This window comes from Cherax quadricarinatus, chromosome 54, assembly GCF_038502225.1.
Source record: "Cherax quadricarinatus isolate ZL_2023a chromosome 54, ASM3850222v1, whole genome shotgun sequence".
NCBI classification, from domain to species: Eukaryota; Metazoa; Arthropoda; class Malacostraca; order Decapoda; family Parastacidae; genus Cherax; species Cherax quadricarinatus.
The window spans coordinates 5268264-5293284 of NC_091345.1; the positions used below are offsets into that span (position 1 = coordinate 5268264).

At 39.6% G+C, this 25021-nt stretch overlaps 1 protein-coding gene across 2 annotated transcripts; it reads right to left on the minus strand.

The window, feature by feature from the left end:
- Nucleotides 1–592: 592 nt before the first annotated feature.
- On the minus strand, nt 593–19975 carry LOC128699133 (tRNA-uridine aminocarboxypropyltransferase 1). Of its 2 annotated transcripts, none has more exons than XM_053791672.2 (5): nt 19858–19975; nt 17799–18208; nt 14977–15117; nt 6652–6847; nt 593–1530 (listed from the first exon to the last, which is right to left on the minus strand). In XM_053791672.2, the coding sequence occupies exons 2-5, from the start codon at nt 18090–18092 to the stop codon at nt 1289–1291; spliced, it is 873 nt and encodes a 290-aa protein (XP_053647647.1). In that variant the 5' UTR covers nt 18093–18208; nt 19858–19975; the 3' UTR covers nt 593–1288. The 2 variants fall into 2 exon arrangements, with proteins under 2 accessions (XP_053647647.1, XP_053647648.1); XM_053791673.2 differs by lacking the exon at nt 19858–19975 and adding an exon at nt 19702–19726 and having other exon boundaries at nt 1137–1530.
- Nucleotides 19976–25021: the final 5046 nt, after the last annotated feature.

A 25021-nucleotide genomic window follows, 5' to 3' on the forward strand; every position in this document is an offset into this window, starting at 1 on the left:
CATCAAAGATGACAAACACACAGGGTGATGCCTAGTATAGCATCCACATGTGATAGCCACCCTAAGGGAGCTTAAGCCAACCTAGCATACCCATGAAGGAGACTCTTGAGATAACTTGGCTGCAGGAACCTCCACGACTGCCAAGAGCAAAATGACGAGTACTGCGTCTCTTTAGTCTATGAAAGTAATGTTACTTATCCAATAAATGGTATTTTTTATTTTACTAAAGCAGCCATGCTACCTCTGACATCTTTCACTAAGGCATTATTACCACATATTACTACTACAGTCAAAGAAGTTAAGCTAAACCCATATGGGTCATACAGCCTGAGGAATGGGAGGCAATTAGGTTCAATCCAAGGAAGGGGAAATCAGGTCTAATTTCTTGGATTAAGAACTCTTCATTTGCATCAAGGAGCCTCCCTTGAGAGGTACACTGAGGCAATCATGCCACTTTCCACACTTCAAATGTTATTTATGGTTTTACCAACCATTCATCACACCAGTTAAGTGTATTTAGAAATATTTTGCCTGGTATGTAAATATGTATGATTTAGGTAATTGATTTTCTTTTATATTTACAATAGTTAAAAAATCTATTCTCTCTTTATTTGGCATCAATGTTGACAAAATTATAATGCTAGATGGATATTTCTCTCTCAATGAATGCATTACAGATATCCTGTGCTAGTGGATTTTTCAATGAATCATTCCTGGGTATCATGTGGCCAACAAGACATACCCATCTCTAAATTTATCTCCAGCCTAATAATACAGTATGTACCACTCAATACACCAATACATATAAAAATCATATATGGTACTTTAGATTAATTTAGCTATTATACTGACATAACTGCTGCTTGCTTCTTGTACTGTACTATAAGAAATAATATGTATCAAGAGACTATGCAATACTTCATCAAACATAAAAGGCAGATAAGAGAAGTGTAGCTGTGACATAGTTGTATAAGGTAGTATGTGACAAGTGGTCAACAAGTAAAGTCTGACAAATGAAACTAACAGTTGTACATGAAGACTGCCACACTTTTTTTCATCTGTACGTCATGTGTTCTTCTCATAAAATGAAGTTTTTAATCATATTAAATAGTGAAGTTTTGCAGTGAATTTAATCAATTTAATCACAAAACAAGAGGATGAAATTTTTGCTTTGTTGTACATCAAACATTCACAAAATTATACTGTAGCATATCATCCACAATATTTTTACTAAAATGTGTACATACATAAAATGCAGAATAAGACAAAGTAAACCATTAAAACTACATTACACTTTGTATGCCCTTAAAGAATATTTATCATACAAAGAATGAATTTTCTCAAACATGAATTTAAAAAAAAACAGGAGATCATCATATTCATTGGCATACTCTGACTTGAGAACATTTGTGTGTACATCAACCAAAAAGTAATATACAGCCTCAATGGTGGCTAGGTAGGTGTGGGGCTTCCCACGCTGGTAACGCCAGAATAATGTCTCTCTATTGGTCAACTCAACACACTGGAGACCTAAAATAGAAAGTAATACCATTAACATGCATGTACAAAGTACTGCACATATTTTTTGTCTTCAGACTGCATGAACCATTAGTAATAGTAATAACCTGTTGGAATAACCTTTAGCCCTTAAATTGTGTCCAGCATACTTGTACACAGGAGACAAATCTGTGTCCGACACACTTGGCTGACTTATCTCATACTATTAAATATGCCACTTACCAATATTTTAAGACTCAGCTGAATTATCATCATCTACTATTTCTTCACACCTATCATCTCTGCTTGTTCCTTGGTAGCACATGAAACTACAGCAGCTAGGACCTGTTGTGCCACCACTGGTTTCCCTACCAGCAAATAGGGTATGCAGCTGGCAGGAAAATGCAGTACTTGTTCCAAATTTCTTACAATTTTATGATATGAACCATGTAATTCAGTTAAAAAACATAGTCTGTAGATTTAACTTAGGATAACTGAATAAAGGCAAATAACTGTGCCTTAATTCCATAATTCGAGGAATATTACACCTTGGAAAACAAACAAAACACACATACACACACATGCATGCACACACTCGCACACACATGCATGCATGCATGCATGCGTGCACACACACGCGCACACACGCACACGCACACACACACACACACACACACACACACACACACACACACACACACACACACACACACACACACACTAGAGAATGGAAAAGGTACAGAAGACAGAGAACTCAGGAAAATAAAGAAATCAGCCGAAGAGCCAGAAACGAATATGCACAGATAAGAAGGGATGGATTTATGAAGGATGAGGTTAATCATAGAATTGATGAGGGAAAAAAGGTGAGTGGTGCATTGAGGTATATGTGGAGTCAAAAAACGTTATCTATGGAGGCAAAGAAGGGAATGTATGAAAGTATAGTAGTACCAACACTCTTATATGGGTGTGAAGCTTGGGTGGTAAATGCAGCAGCGAGGAGACGGTTGGAGGCAGTGGAGATGTCCTGTTTAAGGGCAATGTGTGGTGTAAATATTATGCAGAAAATTCGGAGTGTGGAAATTAGGAGAAGGTGTGGAGTTAATAAAAGTATTAGTCAGAGGGCAGAAGAGGGGTTGTTGAGGTGGTTTGGTCATTTAGAGAGAATGGATCAAAGTAGAATGACATGGAAAGCATATAAATCTATAGGGGAAGGAAGGCGGGGTAGGGGTCGTCCTCGAAAGGGTTGGAAAGAGGGGGTAAAGGAGGTTTTGTGGGCAAGGGGCTTGGACTTCCAGCAAGCATGCGTGAGCGTGTTAGATAGGAGTGAATGGAGACGAATGGTACTTGGGACCTGACGATCCGTTGAAGTGTGAGCAGGGTAATATTTAGTGAAGGGATTCAGGGAAACCGGTTATTTTCATATAGTCGGACTTGAGTCCTGGAAATGGGAAGTACAATGCCTGCACTTTAAAGGAGGGGTTTGGGATATTGACAGTTTGGAGGGATATGTTGTGTATCTTTATGTGTGTATGCTTCTAGACTGTTGTATTCTGAGCACCTCTGCAAAAACAGTGATAATGTGCGAGTGTGGTGAAAGTGTTGAATGATGATGAAAGTATTTTCTTTTTGGGGATTTTCTTTCTTTTTTTTTGGGTCACCCTGCCTCGGTGGGAGACGGCCGACTTGTTGAAAAAAAAAAGAAAAAAAAAAAAAAGAAGGGAGGCTCAGAGACAATATGAAAATGACATAGCATCAAAAGTAAAGACTGACCCGAAGCTGTTGTACAGCCACATCAGGAGGAAAACAACAGTGAAGGACCAGGTAATCAGACTGAGGAAGGGTGATGGGGAATTCACAAAAAATGACCAAGAGGTATGTCAGGAGCTCAACACAAGATTTAAAGAGGTATTTACAGTGGAAACCAGTAGGACTCCAGGAAATCAGAACAGGGATGCACACCAGCAAGTGCTGGATGAGGTACATATAACCAAGGAGGAGGTGAAGAAGCTGCTATGCGAACTTGACACCTCAAAGGCGGTGGGACCAGACAACATCTCTCCATGGGTCCTTAAAGAGGGAGCAGAAATATTGTGTGACCCATTAACAAAGATCTTCAACACATCATTTGAAACTGGGCAACTCCCTGAGGTATGGAAAATGGCAAATGTAGTCCCAATTTTTAAAAAGGGAGACAGACATGAGGCACTAAACTACAGACCTGTATCACTAACGTGTATAGTATGCAAGGTCATGGAGAAGATCATCAGGAGGAGAGTGGTGGGGCACCTGGAAAGAAACAAGTGTATAATTGACAACCAGCATGGTTTCAGGGAAGGAAAATCCTGTGTCACAAACCTACTAGAGTTTTATGACAAGGTGACAGAAGTAAGACAAGAGAGAGAGGGGTGGATCGACTGCATATTTTTGGACTGCAAGAAGGCCTTCGACACAGTTCCTCACAAGAGGTTACTGCAAAAGCTAGAGGATCAGGCACACATAACAGGAAAGGCACTGCAATGGATCAGAGAATATCTGACAGGGAGGCAACAACGAGTCATGGTACGCGACGAGGTGTCAGAGTGGGCGCCTGTGACAAGCGGGGTTCCACAGGGGTCAGTCCTAGGACCTGTGCTGTTCTTGGTATATGTGAAAGACATAATGGAAGGGATAGACTCAGAAGTGTCCTTGTTTGCAGATGATGCGAAGTTAATGAGAAGAATCAAATCGGATGAGGATCAGGCAGGACTACAAAGAGACCTGGACAGGCTACAAGCCTGGTCCAGCAACTGGCTCCTTGAATTTAACCCTGCCAAATGCAAAGTCATGAAGATTGGGGAAGGGCAAAGAAAACCGCAGACACAATATAGTTTAGATGGCCAAAGACTGTAAACCTCACTCAAGCAAAAAGATCTGGGGGTGAGTATAACACCGAGCATATCTCCTGAGGTGCACATCAATCAGATAACTACTGCAGCATACGGGCGCCTGGCAAACCTACGGATAGCGTTCCAATACCTCAGTAAGGATTCGTTTAAGACTCTGTATACCATTTACGTCAGGCCCATACTGGAGTATGCAGCACCAGTTTGGAATCCACACCTAGTCAAGCACATCAAGAAATTAGAGAAAGTGCAAAGGTTTGCAACAAGACTAGTCCCAGAGCTACGGGGATTGTCCTACGAAGAAAGGTTGAGGGAAATCAGCCTGATGACACTGGAGGACAGGAGGGTCAGGGGAGACATGATAACGACATATAAAATACTGTGCGGAATAGACAAGGTGGACAAAGACGGGATGTTCCAGAGAAGGGACACAGACACAAGAGGTCACAATTGGAAGTTGAAGACTCAGATGAATCAAAGGGATGTTAGGAAGTATTTCTTCAGTCATAGAGTAGTCAGGCCGTGGAATAGCCTAGAAAGTGACGTAGTGGAGGCAGGAACCATACATAGTTTTAAGGCGAGGTATAATAGAGCTCATGGGGCAGGGAAAGAGAGGACCTAGTAGCAATCAGCGAAGAGGTGGGGCCAGGAGCTGTGACTCGACCCCTGCAACCACAAATAGGTGAGTACAAATAGGTGAGTACACACACACACACTGGAGTTCGATGACTGGGTAACAGCAGTAAGGCAAGAGAGAGAGAGGGGTGGGTAGATTGTATTTTCTTGTACTGTAAGAAGGTGTTTGACAGTTCCACACAAGAGATAAGTGCCAAAGCTGGAGGACCAGGCAGGGATAACATGGAAGGCACTGCAATGGATCAGGGAACACCTGTCAGGAAGACAACAGTGAGTCAAGGTATGTGGCGAGGTGTCAGAGTGGGTGCCTGTGATGAGCAGGGTTCCACAGGGGTCAGTCCTAGGACTAGTGCTGTTTCTGGTATTTGTGAATGACATGACAGAAGGAATAGACTCAGAAATGTCCCTGTTTGCAGATGATGTGAAGTTGCTGAGAAAAATTCAATAGGACGAGGACCAGGCAAAACTATAGAGATCTGGACTGGCTGCAGGCCTGGTCCAGCAGCTGGCTCCTTGAGTTCAACCTCACCAAGTGCAAAGTCATGAAGATTGGGGAAGGGCAAAGTAGACCACAGATAGAGTACAGTCTAGGAGGGCCAGAGACTACAAACCTCACTCAAGAAAAAGGATCTTGGGGTGAGTATAACACTGGGCACATCTGAGGCACACATCAACCAAATAACTGCTGCAGCATACAGATGCCTAGCAAACCTAAGAACAGCATTCCAACATCTTACCAAGGAATCATTCAGGACAATGTACACTGTGTACATTAGGCCTATATTGGAGTATGCAGTGCCAATTTGGAACGCACACCTAGCCAAGCACATAAGGAAACTAGAGAAAGTGCAAAGATTTGCAACAAGAATAGTCCCAGAGCTAAGAGGAATGTCCTACGAGGAGAGGTTAAAGGAAATCGACCTGACGACACTGGAGGACAGGAGAGATAGGGGGGATATGATAACGACATAAAATACTGAGAGGAATCAACAAAGTGGACAGAGATAGAATGTTCCTGAGATGGGACACAGCAACAAGGGGTCACAGTTCGAAGATGAAGGCTAATTTTATTATTTATTATAATTGGTCAGGGGGTTGCTCACAAAAAAAAAAAAATATGTAATTAAGACCACCTGCCTGGTAAAAATATCCTTATATCATTGTAAAGTTGACCATTTTCCTTTGTAAGCAAATCCTAGGCTTAGTCTGTGCACAAAATTTAATGCAGTAGCATGAAATAATGCAAAAAAAAATTTGCTTAAACACAATATCTTTGTACAAGGACCTCAGTGTGCCACTACTCTGTTCTGTCACTCACAGGTAGTGACATTTTAGTTGATGGTGTGCTAAGACAGTAGATTAAGACTATAGAGAAGTAGCTGGATCAAATACTTAACATGGAAAAAAATTTAAGAGAAAACCTTGAAATAATCACAACATATGCAAAAATCATTACAAATAATAATTTTAACAAGTAATATATTTCACACCTCTGCTATTGTTACCATTTATTGAGAAGTGTGTGTGTGATGCTTCACACAAACACTGCTGTAAATGTTGCCATACACAGTACAGAGAAGTCACACACAACATACTCTACTGACTTACCAACACAAAACATCTACATCCACAATACCTCTTATTCTTTCATCACTGTAGAGTTTCCTGGTTTGATTCCAAGTACAATCAATAAATACTGCTTTTGTAAATGGAATCTGTGGTCTGCTGCGTTTTATCTGAGGTTCTTCAGGGCGTCTTTTGTTCTCTCTATCAAGATGTGACCACAGATCTTCAATGCATATAGCATCTTTATCCGGAAAAATGAGAAGGATCTGTGGAAATTTACATTTTGTTACTAATAGTAAAGGTATTTCTTAACAATACAATATGCAAATAAGTTAGAGGGTTAAATGTAATTGTCCAAAAATGCCATAACTCAATAACAATGCAGAACACTGCTTGATGACACACATGCTTTAAACCAAAAGGTGCTAAACTAAAGCACTATTAAGACATTAATAAATTCAATAATCACTGCCAAGAAGTAACCTCATGCACCGCATATCTGGCAATTTCAATTCTGAATATTAAGCATGTTATTTGAGCTAGTGTTGAGATGTTTTGAAAAGAGAGAACATCTTTGAACCTGAAAGACTAAAGAGATGATGTAACATCAGTGTGTAGCAAAACACTGTCCCTGAACCATAAAACACACCACACAGTGTCAAAGCAGATACACCGTCAAGCAGAAGCAAATCCCTTGGTATTCTCTGGCTACTTTTTTCACCCTCCATAAATATAGTAAATTTTCTAAGGTACGAGAAAGCTAGTAATGACTGAAGAGAAAGGCGAAAAAAGAAAAAAATATGCAGTGGCGTGTCATAAAAGAATAGCTAGGGTAGACAAACAACACTGATAAGCTCTTTGATCAGAGGCGTTGCTAGGGTTGGTGTCACCTGGGGCAGAATCTTTGGTGTCACCCGGGGCAGCATGAAATCCACAAAATCCAATGGAGGGGGGATGGGGGGTAGTAAACTCCAGTTACGTCACTAATGCATGACCAATGACTAATGTTTAGCAATGGGAACATTTAAGGGCCATAAACTGAACAGGAGAATACTTCTCAACTTTATTAATGATAAAATAAATAATCATAGTAATAAATAACAAAAAGGCACAATACCGTGACTGGAACGATACACAAATAACCCGCACATAAAAGAGAGAAGCTTACGACAACGTTTCGGTCCGACTTGGACCACTGACAAAGTGACTTTGTCAATGGCCCAAGTCGGACCGAAACGTTGTCGTAAGCTTCTCTCTTTTATGTGCGGGTTATTTGTGTATCATAGTAATATTGAAGAAACATCAATACCATTTTGAGTACAGGCAACAGATCTTACATTTATTCATCTTCGACAATGCCCCCCCCCCCAAAAAAAAAAAAAAATGAAAAATAAAGAAAAACACTGAAATATCAAAGAAACACTAGTTCCAATTTGGCCTTGAGTACAGGTAACATCTCAGTGAATCTGATCTTACATTTCCTTGCTTTCAATCCTGCAAGATCATCTATCACATCAAAATCAATGATTTTCCCCTCTATAGGTTTATTTGTACTCTATAATCATTTAATAGGCTATATAGAAATGAAGGATTCTTCTCTTATGTTGCTGCAGCACTGTTTTGGGCATTAATGTCACCTTCTCTGGAGGCTCTATGGTGTCACCCCCTAAATGGTGTCACCCGGGGCAGCCGCCCCTTACGACGCCACTGTCTTTGATATATATGAAGTATGACTATATGTAAATACTTGCTTTTCTAATTCATTTAACCAATAAAATAGGAAGCAATAATATATAATACTATTTAACTTACCATTTTAAACATAGTTCAATAGAATTCATGACTTTCATGCTGTAAAATTCTAGTTTGACTGTTAGATTTTGTAAAAACTCTTTCTCAATTCATAAAAAGCAAAGCTTTGCAATCTTTCTTGGCCTTGAGACTATTGGAAAAAGCTTAAATTATTTTAATTTGTTTCACAACTGGGCAGTACTCTATATATGAGCCTCTTCTAAGTCAGTTATCTTTTAAAGCTATAAATGTCTGTTACAGATTTATGTTTGACTCCTCCTATCAAGTAAACAAGCTGTGATTTCACTGACAAAAAATGTAAGAAATTGTTATATTAATACCTCAGTTACTAGAAGTGAGAAAGACACTATGCTTTCAATGAAACATTTATCATGAAGTTTTGTCCAAAACTGGAGTTTATCAGTAAATGAAGATACACATATACACTGCTTTATAAGGCAAATGAGCACCCAGAGGTCAGGCATGGAAGAGATCAAAAGAAAGGTAAGGTAACAAGTTAGGTTTAACTATAAGGCAGTGTATCTGTGTGTTATTGTACATGTGACGAAGTTCAGTCCTGGATAAAATGTAGTAATGTTTCCCAGCAATCATAGTGTCATTCTAAATATATGTTGGCTTACACAATTGCTTAACATCTGCAAATACTTTTCTAAAGCTGAAGAATAATGAAAAGTGTAATAGCACAAAAAGCTTAATGAATCCCAAATTGCAAATCTATTTTTAGCCTGATTAAGAATCATGTCAATACTGCCAGGCTCTTACTGTGGTAACAGTCTTCTTGGTATGCTTAAATTGTGTGGTCCACAAACTTACATTCTTCCATATCTCCTAGAACTGCTACTTTTGCCTAACTACGACACATGAAAACTAACCTTGCCATAAAGCCTCTTGATAATTGAACCAAATGGTACCCAAATCAACCAAAATAAAAAGACTTGTCCATGACCGACTCATCCACTCTCCACCAACCTAACTCATTTGTTATACGAGTTAAAATGGTAACCAGAGAACCAGCACCATGAACAATCATGGGATGAAGGGAAATACCGTTGTAAACAACTCCCAACAAAGTTCACACCTGGAGGTAGGCATCTTGCCACCAGCCTCACCCATAACAACAAGAAACCCCTCGGTCAGCCTCAAAGACTTGTCCCTCTACTTATTTACAGGTCTTGATGGAGACAGCACCAAAGTAGTCTCTATCATCAATGACCAGGCTCAGAAAATTAAACTTCTAACCAAATACAATGAGATCAAACAAGACTGATTAACTGATGAAGCTTACTGACAACAAACACTGAAAGATACCCTGACTCAACTCGCCACCACATTATTCAAGGTAGAAGAAGAAACCAGGGGCATCAAGCAGGAACTTCTGGATACAACTACAATAATAAGCGTAATGAACAAATGAAATAAGCTGAAGCTCAATTCAATACCTTCAATAAAAAGTTAGATTACAATTAAGGCTAGTAAGCACACTAAACCAAAGAATTTTTTGACCTCATCCTTAAGCAAGATCAACTTGAGCAGCAGCAACTAACTAATGTGGTCATAGTAAATAGTCCATAGTTACCATCAACTGACAAACTTCTTGACTGGAAATAACACTCCAGCGTATACAAGATGAAAAAAAAAAAAAACATAAGCACTGATGAAAAGTAAATCAAAGAAGCAGTCTTCCTGGGTAAACCAGGAAAAAGAAATATCCAGTTCTGCTTAGATTTTATACCTTCTAAGTAAGAAATGACCTCATCCAGATCACTATATAAAAGCAGAAACTTACATACTATATATTAATGAATGTCTCACCAAAGAGTGTCAGAACCTCTTTAGGCTAAGATCTTTGTGCCAGACCAATACAAACAAAATAAGATAATGTTATGTAAAAGATGGGCAAACTTTGTGAGACTGAAACACATAGGAAGTTTGTGATGATGACTTCAGTAACTTCATCCAACAATTTGGCCTACCTAGAACAGAACAAATCTAAACATTCACCACTTCACCTGCATTCTAGTCCTCTCCAAATTTCATAAATCCCAATAGAAACTTCTTTTGTAAATTTAATAACTTGCAGAAATTTACTGGCACTCTACTAGCTTTGAATTGCAACTGATTTCTGTTTAGGATTCTTCTTAACCCTTTCACTGTCTCTCATGTAGATCTATGTTATTGATCCCAGTGTCAGTCATGTAGACCTAGATTTTCAGCATGGCACCTGTGGAAAATTTTGTACATTATCCGAAATTATAGTGTATAATTTTTTATAATGTCATTCAATGAAATGTATTGCTATTGATTTAAAATTAATTTGCGAGTTGGAAGGGAACCAGCAGACAAGTAGCGCTGAGTGGGGAGGGGTGTGGCATATTGGGAAAGGAGTGAAAGACCGGTCTGAATGCCAGCCAATATAATCAATCATCATCGAGCTCAAATTAAATTGGAACGGCCTTATACACCCAGGAAATAATGCGGTGACATGCTACACTGCAGACTGAGAAAAATAAGTGTGAAAACCACTGCAATAGAGTGGATACAGGGTGAAATAAGAAGACGACGTGCTGGAATACAATGTGTGGGATCACATGGCAAATTGCACCAGAAATTCGGTGTTCTTTGAGGCTTAATGGAGAATATAAGGAACCATCAGCACCCACAGTTAAGTAAACTGTCCTTTTTATGTTAACTGCTGGCCAATTACATTCTTCATATTTAGGTAGGTGTTGTGGGTGGTCCAGCTGCATCAAGCGACCTCCAGAGAAAATTTGGTAAGTGTTAATATAAAGATTTCTAAATATATATCAATTTGTATTAATACATCTATTATTGTAATAAAGAGTGTATCAGTCTGTAGTGGAAGGAAGGCGGGGTAGGGGTCGGCCTAGGAAGGGTTGGAGGGAGGGGGTAAAGGAGGTTTTGTGTGAGAGGGGCTTGGACTTCCAGCAGGCATATGTACTGGAATGACATTATAACATATACTGTCCTGGAGATGGGAAGTACAGTGCCCATTGTGGAGGGGTGTTTTTCCTTTAGTCAGTCAAAAGCTCCATACAGTCCACTTCAATAAAAAATTACCAATTTAATGGTTATTTAGGTCCAGGGTTGTGTGTGTACAGAGGATTGTGGGTGTTGGAGGGGAGATTCTCAAGACATCCAGAATTTCCAAAATTCCCACATACATCAGAGGTGCAACAAAATGTAAGTAATGTATCTTAGTTGCCTTCTAATCAAATTACTTGTATGAATGCAATAGTGAGGTTCATACAGGTAATTTATTTCTTACAGCACCCTCAAATGTGCTGGGAAGAAAATTTTGGCCTAGACATAAGAGAATAGGTCTGTGCAGAAGTATGCACAATATAAAAAAAAATCCTGCCCCACCCAGTGAATAATGTTAAAAGCAAACCTCTGACCTTTTAAGGTGTTTTAAGATGGTTTTTATGGTTGTATTGGCTGTCTCTTAACCCCTTGACTGTCGCAACCCCCAATCCTGAGGTGTCTCCTGGTTCCGCAAAATTAAAAAATAAAAAAATTATTTTTTTCTTATGAAATGATAGAGAATCTTTTCCCGATTGTAATGACACCAAAAAAACGAAATTTGATGGAAAACTGACGGAATTACGCTCTCGCGAAGTTAGCGACCTCGGCGATATTTACAAATTGGCGATTTTGCCCACTTTGAGCCCTATTTTAGGCTAATTCCATTGTTCCAGTCGATCAAACTCATAGCTATTTCTTTAGAACTCCATTTTTTCTATCGATTGAGTACAAGAAACTGCCCATTTACCGATTTCAACTACCCAATAACATGGTATGAAATTTGCAATTTGGCCAATTTCACAAAAATTAAAAAATATGACAATTTCAAAATAAGGACCAGAATGAACAATGCAGACATTCCTGGCTCTAAAGTAACATTTTCTTTGTTCATCAGTTATGTCTCCAGGCCCCTGTGATATTACTCTTGCTTTCTATTTTGAATTTTTATTCAAACAAAAAATAGATTTACTGTTATGCAGACTACTGCAATACTGTAATAATTGTATAAATAACATCAAGACATTCATGACTGCATATTAGAATGGCTAGTTGGACATTTATTGGACAATGACATCATTTGTTTACTTTTGAACATCGGCAAAAATCAAACATTTCCTGTACTTTGAGCTCCATTTCCAGGTTCTTTTTATGGTAAAATCAATCAAAATCACCTCTATTCCTATAATATATTTTCCATTCTATCAAATGAGACCAAGAAAACGAGAATACAACCATAAATACTATACAAAAATAGACCACAAAGTCGTCATTTTAATTAAAAAAAAAAAAAGTCTGAGTTTTTTTTCTCATTATGCACTGCGTGCTCCAGGATTTTTTTTATATGGTGCACACTGACCACACAGACCCATTCTCTCACATGTGGGCCTACCAGCTTTCTCCTGCTTGATTTAAAGCTGCTAGAATTTATTAGTATATATACATCAAATACTCTACCTCGTAAGACGTATATATACAGCCGCGACAGTCAAAGGGTTAATATCATTTAATAGAATGGTAGACATGGCACTGAAATAGAGATGATTTTAGGCAGTTTCAGTACTGGAAGCAACTTAAAATAGGGCTTAAAGAAGTGTAAATATTTGATTTTTAAAAATTTTCCTGAGGTAAGGTAAAGCCCTGCCTACCCACTCAATCTGTTTCATGGGTTTTTACTAGGTCTGCTTCAATTACTGGGATGCCCTAAACCATAGCCAGTCATTCCTAGTTACGTACTATATTTTATTATCCGAGAAATAGGGTAAAACTTTGATTTTCTTGGTGTGGAAGGCCGGGGATGTTATTACCCTTTCACTGTTGAGACTCCCCAGTGTCTAACAGTGCTCGGTGTAGACATTAAAAAAAAAAAAAAAAAAAAAGGTTTCTTCTGAAATGATAATCTCTTTCTAAAAGTAATGAGATAAAAAATATTAAATTTGATGGAAAACTTGCATAATTATGTAGATGCAAAAAGTAGCAGTCTGGGCACAATTAATGCATCGGCAATTTCACCAACTTTGAGTCCTATTTTAACTGAATTCCACTGTTCAAGTCAATCAAATTCTTATCCATTTCTCTAGTATGCATGATGTTTTATCTATCATGCACAAAAGACTGACCATTCAACTATCATAATTACTGTATAAAGTACACACAAATTGGGAATTTGGCCAATTTTACACAAAATTAAAGAAAAAAATCCAATTTCAAAACAAATCCAAAATAAACACAAGATATTTCAGGCACTAACACAACATTTTCTCTGTTCATTTATCATGTCCTCAAGCCTCTTATATATCATGTTTGCCCTCCATTTTCAATTTATCACACAAAAAATTGAAGTTTTTACCTTATTTCTCAGCTAATAAAATATAACTAGGAATAAATGATGCAGATCTATTAAAAACCCATAAAACAGACTAGGGGGGAGTGTAGGGAAGCTTTACCCATCCACAGGAAAATCACAGAAGAATATATTTCTGCTACTCTGAGCACAATTTCGAGCTACTTCTGGTTCCAACCAAAATCATCTCCATATCAGTAATATGTCTTTCATTCTATCAGAAGAAACCAAGAAACAGGAAATAAAACCATAAAAATCATTGAAACACCTCAAATTTGCTATTTTAAACCTAACACAAGGTCAGAGGTTTGCTTTTCCCATCATGTACTTCATGGGGCAGGATTTTTCTTTATACTATGCACACTCACCACACAGACCCATTCTCTCATATCTAGGCCAAAATTTACCACTCATAACTTATCTAAGGAAGCTGAGCTCATAATGTACTTTTACACGAATGATGCTGGCATCGATGACAGATCCACATGCAAGACACTGAAGGGTTTAATGGAAGAGACTAGAGCTTCCACAGTTTACACTATTTATGGAAGCAAATTAGAACTGTAACTGTATGCATTATTTATGGAAGCAGAGCCTAGAGCTCTCACTGTTTACACTATGGAAGCTGAGACTAGCACTTCCATTGTCTACGCTATTAACCCTTAAACGGTCCAAACATATATATACGTTTTTTCAACATCTGAAAGTATGTAAAAAAATGTAGATCTTTTTTGTTTTACATTTGAAAACGTGTAAAAAAAACTTTTATCGACATTTTTTTTTTTGTTATATTTGAAAATATGTAAAAAAAAGTAGATCTACTTTTGTAGCACTACGAATTTGAACGTGGATCTGTTTGGACCGTTTAAGGGTTAAAGAGATTTATTTTTTCTGTTGCAATTTGTGCATTATTAATTTTAGCTTTCTTCAAAATAACTCAACGAATTTAAAGATATGATATCTTCAAGCAGTATATATATAAACTGAAATCTCTGAGGGACTAAATGTCCTTACAAACTTTTTTTTTTTTTCCTAATGTTTTTTTTGCTGTTGTTCCAAAGTTTTTAACAGTGGGCTTTACTTACAAGAATTAAAAGAGAAAAAAATCATATTATATGTCAAACATATTTTTATCAATGAGCAGACATTATCATGCACTGCCCATAATAATATACCATACTCCAGGATTGGACTACTAACATTTTCTTGAGTGGAGTAGTCTGGCAGGTTTGGGTAGGTGTATATGGCTACATCGTCAGGTGCGATTACTGCTGCGTGCACGGCTGTGCTCTTGCCATCAATCTCCTTAGGGTGCTTGATGATGTCAATCTTACAGGGAAGCTGTTGATTAAATTATGTGTTATTACAGAACTCTAAAAGTGATTGCTCATCAGGTAAAGACAAATCTTTCCATCACAGAACAGGAAGTGAAGGAGAAAAATCCTCAGTTATTGAAGCATGTGTAGCTTGGATGACTTCAGCAGTGACTCCATGATGACTTGGGATTTAAATGCTTTGATGCCCACAGTAAACCTCTTTTCACAGTGCAGCAAAAGGAAAGAAAGTAAAGTTTTGGAAGAAATACTGTGCGTGGGATTTGGAAAAGTGGAGCAGAGTTTTGTGGTTAGATGAATAAACTTTTACAGTGACTGATAGTGGTAGGAGGAGGGTTTGGCAGGTTCTTCATTCTGACACACACCTCCCACAGTACACTTACAAGACTGTGAAACACCCTGCATCCGTCATGGTGTGGGGATGTTTCACTTGTTATGGTGTTGGGGAATTAATACTTACAAACATGTCATGAATGTCAAAATGGTATACAATACCGAAAGGTTGGTAGGTAAGACACATAGGCAACATTTGGGCAACTTTATTCTGAAACATTTTGCCTACACAATAGGCTTCTTCAGTCAAGTAGAGAAAGTAGGCAGGAGCAGTAGAGATGTGAAGACGATGTAATCAGTCCATCACCCTTGAAGTCGTAGATTTGAGGTTGTCAGTCCCTCAGCCTAGAGAAGTCGCTTGATCTTCAGTTAGTTCCAGACTTTGGAACAGAACTTCTCCAGGCTGAGGGACTGACAACCTCAAATCTACGACTTCAAGGGTGATGGACTGATTGCATTGTCTTCACATCTCTACTGCTCCTGCCTACTTTCTGTACTCGACTGAAGAAGCCTACTGTGTAGGCAAAACGTTTCAGAATAAAGTTGCCTAAATGTTGCCTATGTGTCTTACCTACCCACAAACATGTCATGATGAATCAGAAAATTTCGTTGGAGTTTTAATTAATTTTTTACCCAATTCCTATGAAAAGGCCAAAGCAACACTGTTTATGCAAGATTTTGCTACACTGCCAAAAGTGTCAAAAAAGTGGCTGATTTTGAAGTGCTGCATCAAACAAATACACCAGTCACTCCAAAAAAATATTCCCACCTGCTTTCATCATCTGTCTTGATACCATCTATCACAGCTGCTTTAACTCCCCTCCCCCCCTTTCATTCTACCCACTGCCTCATGTACCTCCTCCACACTCATCTGGCTTTTCCTCACTCTTACAAGATATTATACATCCATGAGACCATTGCATGAAAGCACTGCCTCTCTTTCTTCATCAACATTTAATAACTCATCAAAATATTCCCTCCATCTTCCCAGTGCCTCCACCTTCTCATTTAATGTATCTCATTGACTGTTTTTAGATGCTAAATCCATTTGTTACCTAGGCTGTCTCAGCTTATTACTCTCACTACAAAACTTTTTCTTATTCTCAGCAAAGAAACAGTACCTGAATAAAGATAAAAACAAATCATTACACATTATATAGTATCCTGCCTAGAGGGAGGGAGTAAAGGTGGTTTTGTGGGCAAAGGGATTTGGACTTTCAGAAAGCGTGCATGAGCATGTTACATAAGAGCGAATGGAGATGAATGGTTTTTGGGACCTGACAAGCTGTTGGAGTGAGAGCAAGGTAATATTTTGTAAATGGATTCAGGGAAACCGGTTAGCCGGACTTAAGTCATGGAAATGGGAAGTATAATGCCTGCACTTTAAAGGAGGGGTCTGGGATACTGGCAATTTGGAGGGACATCTAAACTGTCGTATCTGAGTGCCTTTGCAAAGGCAGTGATTATGTGTGAGTGATGGTGAAAGTGTTGAATGATGATGAAAGTTTTTTCTTTCTTTTTGGGTTTTTCTTCCTTTTTGGGTCACCCTGCCTTGGTGGGAAACAGCCAACATGTTAAAAAATATATACACATGTATATATTTTGTAACACGTAAGATGCACATTTTTTTTTTTCCAAAATTTGACACTCAAAAACATCCTGCATCCTACACAGAGAAAGTCAGGCTTTGTGTCCAGCTTGGGATGTTGGTATCCCCCTAGTTAAACAATCCAAACAACTTCAGAATAAATATATATATGGTACTGTATATTACATGAATAATTCCATTTGGTAAAGAGAACAATTAAAATAATAATAAATAAACAAGGAATATTCAGTAAATGACTGATAATTCTTTAAGCTTCTGGCACTGATCAAGTAAATCACTCAATGTCATAGGAATTTAGACAGTTCCCACCAATAACCAGTGTTATCAGTATATTTCCTGCATCAACGTGTAACAGTGCCTTATAAAATAAAACATTCATTCACTGAAGCACAAAATGCTTTATCATTTAATACTTAATAAACAAAAGAATAATTGTCTGTTCACTGTAAACACCTGGCAACCATTTATTTATTTTGGTAGTATCAACTGAGTCTGACACTGACATACCATATGCCATAATATAAAAGAATATTAACAAATAAAAATATAACAACAATCACAGATGAATGGTAAATATCAGTACAAAAAAATAATATGAACCATGGAGTTGAGGCCATGGTGATTTTTATTTTACCACCACATTTCATGCTAAATTTAAGGTGCTTAGTACATGCCGGTGTGTCATGTGGCGCAAAATATGCTATATTATATTCTGGAAATATCTCTGCACAGTAGTTGCAACCTACCTTCACCTTTGGAATTTTGTCAGCAATGTCAGGCACAGGAATGTAACATGTATAGCAGAAATACTTTCTAGATTTCCCACACTGTACACATGAGCTCCTACCATCTAAATTATTCAGGAAACTAGAATCACTGATTTTCATATTAGCAAATGGACTTTCCAGATTCCTTGAAGGCTTCATAAGTTTTATTTGTTCACTATTATACTTTCTAAGATCAACAGGTTTTTCCTTGTTGGTCTTTGCTTTGTTCTCTATTTCTTTCTCCAGAAGTGTTTCTTTATTATCTGTTAACATGGTGCAAGATATATTCTCTCAGCTCCTAGGTTTGGTCTGAATGATTGACGATATTGTTGTCGTACTTAAGCACTGCCCAGACTGGAGTGAACTCTTGTAAGGTAGTTATTATCTTCCTGCAAAAATAGAAACTATCACTAAGTCACATATTGAATATTAATATGGATATAGCTCAAGTAAAAAAAAATGTTGGTGTACATATACTAAAGTTGCAAGCACACTATGTATACATGTACTACAGTACATACACAATGCACTTTAGTATGTGGATTATTAACATAGAGGGATAGTAACAAAATATTACAATAAAGCCACTCTGGCTTACTTCCACTGATATTCTTTGATCCTTTACCATAAGATGCAACACACAACAGTTGGCTAATACCCAGATATCTATACAGTGCTAGGTGAACATATAAATTAACACCTAATGCTGAGAAAACCTATGATATAGTGTTTGGGAATAAAGCTAAAAATGCTTAACTAACTATGAACATAAACAATTCACACTGAGAGACAGGAAGAGGAGAAATTTCTGAGAATCCACATTGACTGCAAACTTAAGCTATCACACAGATCACATTTCTAAGTTTCCACAACTGTGTGCATTCCTTCCAGTTTTAGTTTAATTGCTTTATTATGCACCCCATACCCATTCTGTGGGTGGTAGTCAAAACAGATATATATAATGGGTCCAGGGACTGGGGCCCCAAAGTTCTGACAGCTCAGCAAGTTACAGTGTTAATGAACTATATTTACAAATTAATTACATGGTAACAATTTTTGCATAGGGCGAGACAGACACGAGGGACGTCGAAGATAGTTTTGTGTCTTGTGTTGTGCGTGTGTGTCCTGTACACTTAGCAGTAAGTAAGTAGTTGAATATTAGGCAACTGTGTCTTGTGGCTCAGTTGGCAATGCTTTTGCCTCATACACTGATTGTCTGTGGTTCAATCCCTGGCATGGGTGTTAGTTAACTGGTGTATTCCTGGAATATACCTGTTGTGAGCGGCATCCTGGGAGACAAGATTGAAAGACCACAATGGAAATAAGAAAAACAGACCTCGATGACACATTGACTTTTTGGGGGTTATCCTGGGTAGCTAACTCTTCCCCGGGTTAAGTAAATCCAAACAATTCTTATCTTAGTGAGTCGCATCCTGGGTAAGAGTATTGAAACACTTCAGTTAAGAGTCCACAGTATTATTATTATTATAATCAAGGGGGAAGCGCTAAACCCGGAGGATTATACAGCGCCTGGGGGGGATGAATGTGGAAGGCATTCAGGCTTAATTCGGGGAACTGGAGAACAGATCCAATTTCCTAAATCAAGAGCCCCTCACCAACATCAAAGAACCTTCCTTGAGGGGAGAGTCCAGAGTAGCTACACTGGGTAAGACTATGCAAGAAAATTGTAATTATTTAAAACTTGTGTAACTATCTAAGTAAACATATTTATTACTAATCCTGGATTACTAATTATTCTCCATGTTAGTAATACCATCAAATCTTTCAAGGTAAAAAAAAAAAAAAAAAGTATATTTCTACCATTTTCATGCTGTATGACGGAACTCAACATATACTAAACGAGAAATCTGAATAAAAATACCTTATATGTGCAGTAATACCTACGTTGAATACTGATAAAGAAATAAACAAAAACAAAAGCTGATAAGTCATTCTGACTTTTTTATGTTATCCTAGGTTCTCTTCACATATGCTGCTATGTATGATAATCTATGTAACTCTCTCTCTTTGTGTATACCTGGAAGCTCTGGAAGCTATATTTCTTGTTGAAAAGAACAGATCAACGTCTTCTTGTTATGGGTTTTAAGGGCTGCTGACAGCTACACACTATTATACTCTCCTTCCTGGACGACAATAAAATGAAGGAATAAAATAATAATAATTTATTATTTTAACATGATACATGATTGTATAAAGGAATATAATAGTTGGGTGTACATGCCAAACGCCCCTTTGTATGCAGAGCATTTCGGGCAAACTTAAATTTAACTTAAGATTAATAAGGCAATAACAGTTCATATATTCATTAGATGAGTTACAATGAGTACAAGACAATTGAGTATTCTATTAAGTAATGCTATATGACTTTAATAAGTCTAGTGGAGAAGTACAGTACAGAATAATTACAGTTTTGATATAGTTTATAAAAAGTACAGTATTACAATTTAGTACAAGTATTTTTTTTTTTATTTAAATACACTACATAACAAGAATATGATACCTTGTGACCAAGGCCGAAATACATATAAATCATAACACAAAGGATAAACATTACACGCACACTAAACATATCGCGTATAAATAACAGAACATTAACTATAATATGGATAATACCCTATACCATAAACAATACATTATAAAACACACCCCTACCTAAACATACACAATGCACCGCATATTATTTATTTTATTAAAACCCGCACACATATACATATGGCTAGGTACACTGAGATCAAGGTCCCAGAACCGAAACGTTTTCTAATAAATATGTTATAGTGTTTGCTTACGTGTCTTTCTAAACCAAACATTATCTCAGCCGGACACTGCACCAGGTCGTGAAGACAAGACACCATGCATAACACAAAGCTTACCTAACATGAAACCCACCAACAAATACATCAGGAACTAGTACAATGGGTGCAGCATGCAATAGTATTGGCTCCATGCCTCCTATCCCCACTAACCCCCCCCCCCTCTCTCTACCAATAGAAAGTATAACACACAATTATTAACCATAGGCCTGCATGTTTGCATTGAATATCTTTAGTACTAAGGTGAACGGCCACCATCACTGACATTACAATATACACACTATATGCACAGCTTACAGAACAAAGCTTACTTTTACAAAAAGAAAATATAATTTGACAAACATAGCTGTGAAAATTTGTCTGGACTGCCTCCAAGTGAGTCGCCTACCCTGGCAAGCTCTGTTGACATCGAGCTCTGAGGTCGGTACCTCAGCCTCACAAGTGGCTTATAGGACAGATTTTCATAAATGACTGATGTTGCAAGAAATCTCGCCTGCATGCACGTTTAAAGGACTAACTTTCTTGGTGATGTAGAGTCTATTCTGGTCTTCAACCTCCCTAAGCTTAGCCCCTTTGGACTTCCCCTCAGAAACCACGTGCAACCGGGAGCCTTAGTTCCTCCAATATTCAATCAATATTAGTGACCTGCCTGCACCTCAGAAATTCCTGTATCCAAGAGGGTGTGTATCCCCTAGTATAACTATGCAGAAACGGACACTAGCTTCTAGGTAGACAAGAGACAAAGTACGTACTGGTCATGAACTGCCGGCTGCACAAAGGCCTACAGCTCAACTCACTTGCAACTTTCCCCAGACACTGGCCAGAATCCTAAGAAAAAGTGGAGGTCTTGTCTTACTGTATGGGCCTGACGGAGGAGGACATCTACGGTATGTCGAGGTGCCTCCACCAGATTTCCCCAGGTCTCATATGTGAAGACATGTGGGGGTGCCGCCTGCTGATCACGACACGTCTTGTTCAGATGGTGTCTAGTCATAGAAGAAAGATCTGGCGTCTTCGAGACCTGTGCCTCGTCGTTCAAACTTGGGCTGCCAGTTCTCCCCAGCTAACTTAACCTAGTGTTTGCCTACATTTGGCCTATTACTACCTATGTTAAGGTCTTAGGTCTACATTATTATTATTATCTACAGTTGCCTCAATAATCCTAATATTAGTGTACTAACAGTATAAACTACCTACTTCTTCCCTGAAGGGTAAATCTATCAATTAAGAAGCACCTTCCATCCACCTTCGCCAACCCGGGTGAGTGTGTTTGTGTTTTAGGTGGGTTTAAGGGCCCTCGAACGGTGTGTTTTTCCCCATTGGGACTTCTTGGACTGAATAAGTTCCAACAATAGCAGCAACAAAGCCAATCTAAGCACTCGTTAATATAACAGTGGTGTTCATATAACACAAGAATTCCAAAATGGCTCCAACACATAAAAACCACACATACATACAGTTGTAAGACATCCGCACACGCAACATCATTCAGCACCCATCATTATACAAATAGTATGATTACCAATAATGACTTTATAAGTTTGTCATGTTTCCCCCACACACATACCGCTTTACCATAATAAAAGAAGCACAATATATACTGACGCTACAACACATGGCAAACCTCATACCTCATACCTCATACCCAATACTCTCATAACCTACACACCATAAAACACCATGTCTCTTTAACATATAAGAGGTGTTCCAGTCATACTCTCTCACACTAGCCCCCCCCCCGGGGAGACCAGCCCGCCACATCCCCTGACTCCCTCCCCCTCTTACATCCCCAAGAGAACTCCTGCCGTTAAACCACGATAGCTTACAGGGAAATCCCTCTCCCACCTTATCCCATAAAGAACCCGATTCCGACACAGCATACGATGAAAGGTTGCCGCCAATACTCTTTTATGCACCCCCTCCCCCTGACCCCTCATTGCCCACGACACATACACAAAATCTACAATAAGGTAACCAAGTGCCCGCTGCACAGGGATTCCCACCCCTCCCACATCCAAACTTAGAGCCCACAAGACCGAAATCCCCCCCTCCCACCCATCATACCACTCTCCCCATCCACTCCCATACATCCCCCAATCATTCACAGAAATAGACTGCATGAAAGGCTGTATCCTCACCCCCACAAACCCCACAGATGCCCTCCTCATGAATCCTCCTGTCTTGAAGAACCGCACCTGATGGCAGGATACTATGCAGGAACTAGAACATCACCTCCTGCTCCGGTGGCCGGATGCATAGTCTACACATCCTATCCCAAATATCCCCCCATGCATACATTGGATACACTCCTTCCACAGTCGCCACTTCCCTTTCCCCCACCACTTTCTCTAAAACCCCCACCCTCATGTGTGTCGTATCCCTAACATACAAGAACACCTGCAACATGTCCTCACACACATGCAAATCCTTCCCTCCCCACCATCTTCTGACATCCTCATACAAAAGGTGCAACCCACCACCTTTACACCCCCCCCACTCAGAGAAACCCCCTCTTTACATATACACTCATAATCCTACGCTTTAAATTAATTAACCCCAGCCCGCCTCTGTGCACTGGGAGAGTTACAGCCCCCCTCCGTAACCAATCACATCCCGACCTTCAAATACACCTAAAGACTCTCCTCAATAATACCGCAATATCTGATTGCAACAAAGGGTACATAGCAATCACATGCCAAATTTTACTATATAGTAAGACGTTTACTACAATGACCCTCTGATGAAGCGTTAAATGTCCCAGCCACAAACCATCCAACCGTCTATTCACCCTTTCCATGACACTCCCAGAATTAACCATCCTAGCTTGCTGTGCATCCTGCATATACTCAATCCCACAAATCTTAACCCGATCCACAACACCCCACCTCCCACTACCCTCTCCCCCCACCTTCCCCTCCCAATCCCCCAACCCCATGAACTTAGATTTCTCTACATTCACCCTTATACCAGTCACCTCTCCAAACAGGTCCACAATCCTCCCCACCCCCTCCTAAACCTTCCCCCTCCCGCACAAGAATCGTCGTGTCATCTACATAACCGACAATTCCCGGCACGCCTCGTCCCACCCACCCCTGCCGCTCTCCCCTCACACATACCTCCACCGCTCTATAAAACTGATTCTGCAAACATACAAAAAGTAGTTGGGATAAAGGACATCCCTGCCGCAGACCTCTACCCATAGGGATCCACTCCCCCATCCTTCCATTCACCTGCACCCAAACACCTGCTCTATGATACAATGTTTGTATTCACCTCACAATCTCATCCCCAAACCCTTGTCTCCTCAGTATCCACCACAATGCTTCTCTCTCAACACTATCATATGCAGCCCTCCAATCTAAGGCCAACACCCCCCCCTCCATTCCTTGCACACTCTCCACAAACCCCCGAATCACCCCATGCCCCTCATACATGGTCCTTCCCGGCACCCCATACTGGCCTGCTGCCACCACCCTATTGATCACACACTTCAACCTATTCCCCAATAGGTTGAAGTGTGTGATCAATAATCGGCACACAGTAAAGAAATAACCCTATAGTCCTTCACCGTGCATGGACTGGCCACCTTCGGAACCAAGACTACCACCGCAGTTGCTTGCAAAACCCCCAGCTCACCTTTGTTTTTCATCGCGTTCAACAACCTCACCAAGAACTCCTTAAGTATGTCCCAATTTTGTAAGTAAAACTCACATGGCAGACCGTCGATTCCCGGGGATTTACCTCTACTCATTCCCGATAATGCCTGCCACACCTCCCCTTCGTCAATGTCCCCTCCCAGCGCCATATGGTCCCCCCTGCTGAGAACATTGACCACATGCCTTCCCAACTGCTACAATGCTCCCCCCCCTGCACTCCACCACTCCTCAAAGAAGTCCTGAACCATTCATACACATAACAACCCATCCCTTCTGTCGTACGAAGCACCTGCCCCACACGAAAACCTCCAACCTCCTCCTGCACTAACAAACATCCTATCTCTGTAGCCGCCTGACGTTTCCGCTGCCCCTGCCGAACACACGCCGACGGCCTGTCACCCCACAAAACTTCCTCTAACCTACCCTTAACCCGCACTGCATCAAACCTCTCATACTGCAATTCCCTGATGCGTAGCTTCAGCCCTTTCCTCCACAGGATAACCCCCACCCCTCTCCCATAATCCCTCAACCACCCCTCTAAATACCATATAAGCCCAAGAGACATCTGAGCCTCCCTCTTGCCCTGTCTAACATAATACGCCCTAATCCTCCCCTTTGCCACTCCATCCCACCACGCCAACATATCCCCAACAGCTTCCCCTCCCAACCACAACTCCCTCCACAATCGTACAAACCCCTCCCTCCCCCCTCCATC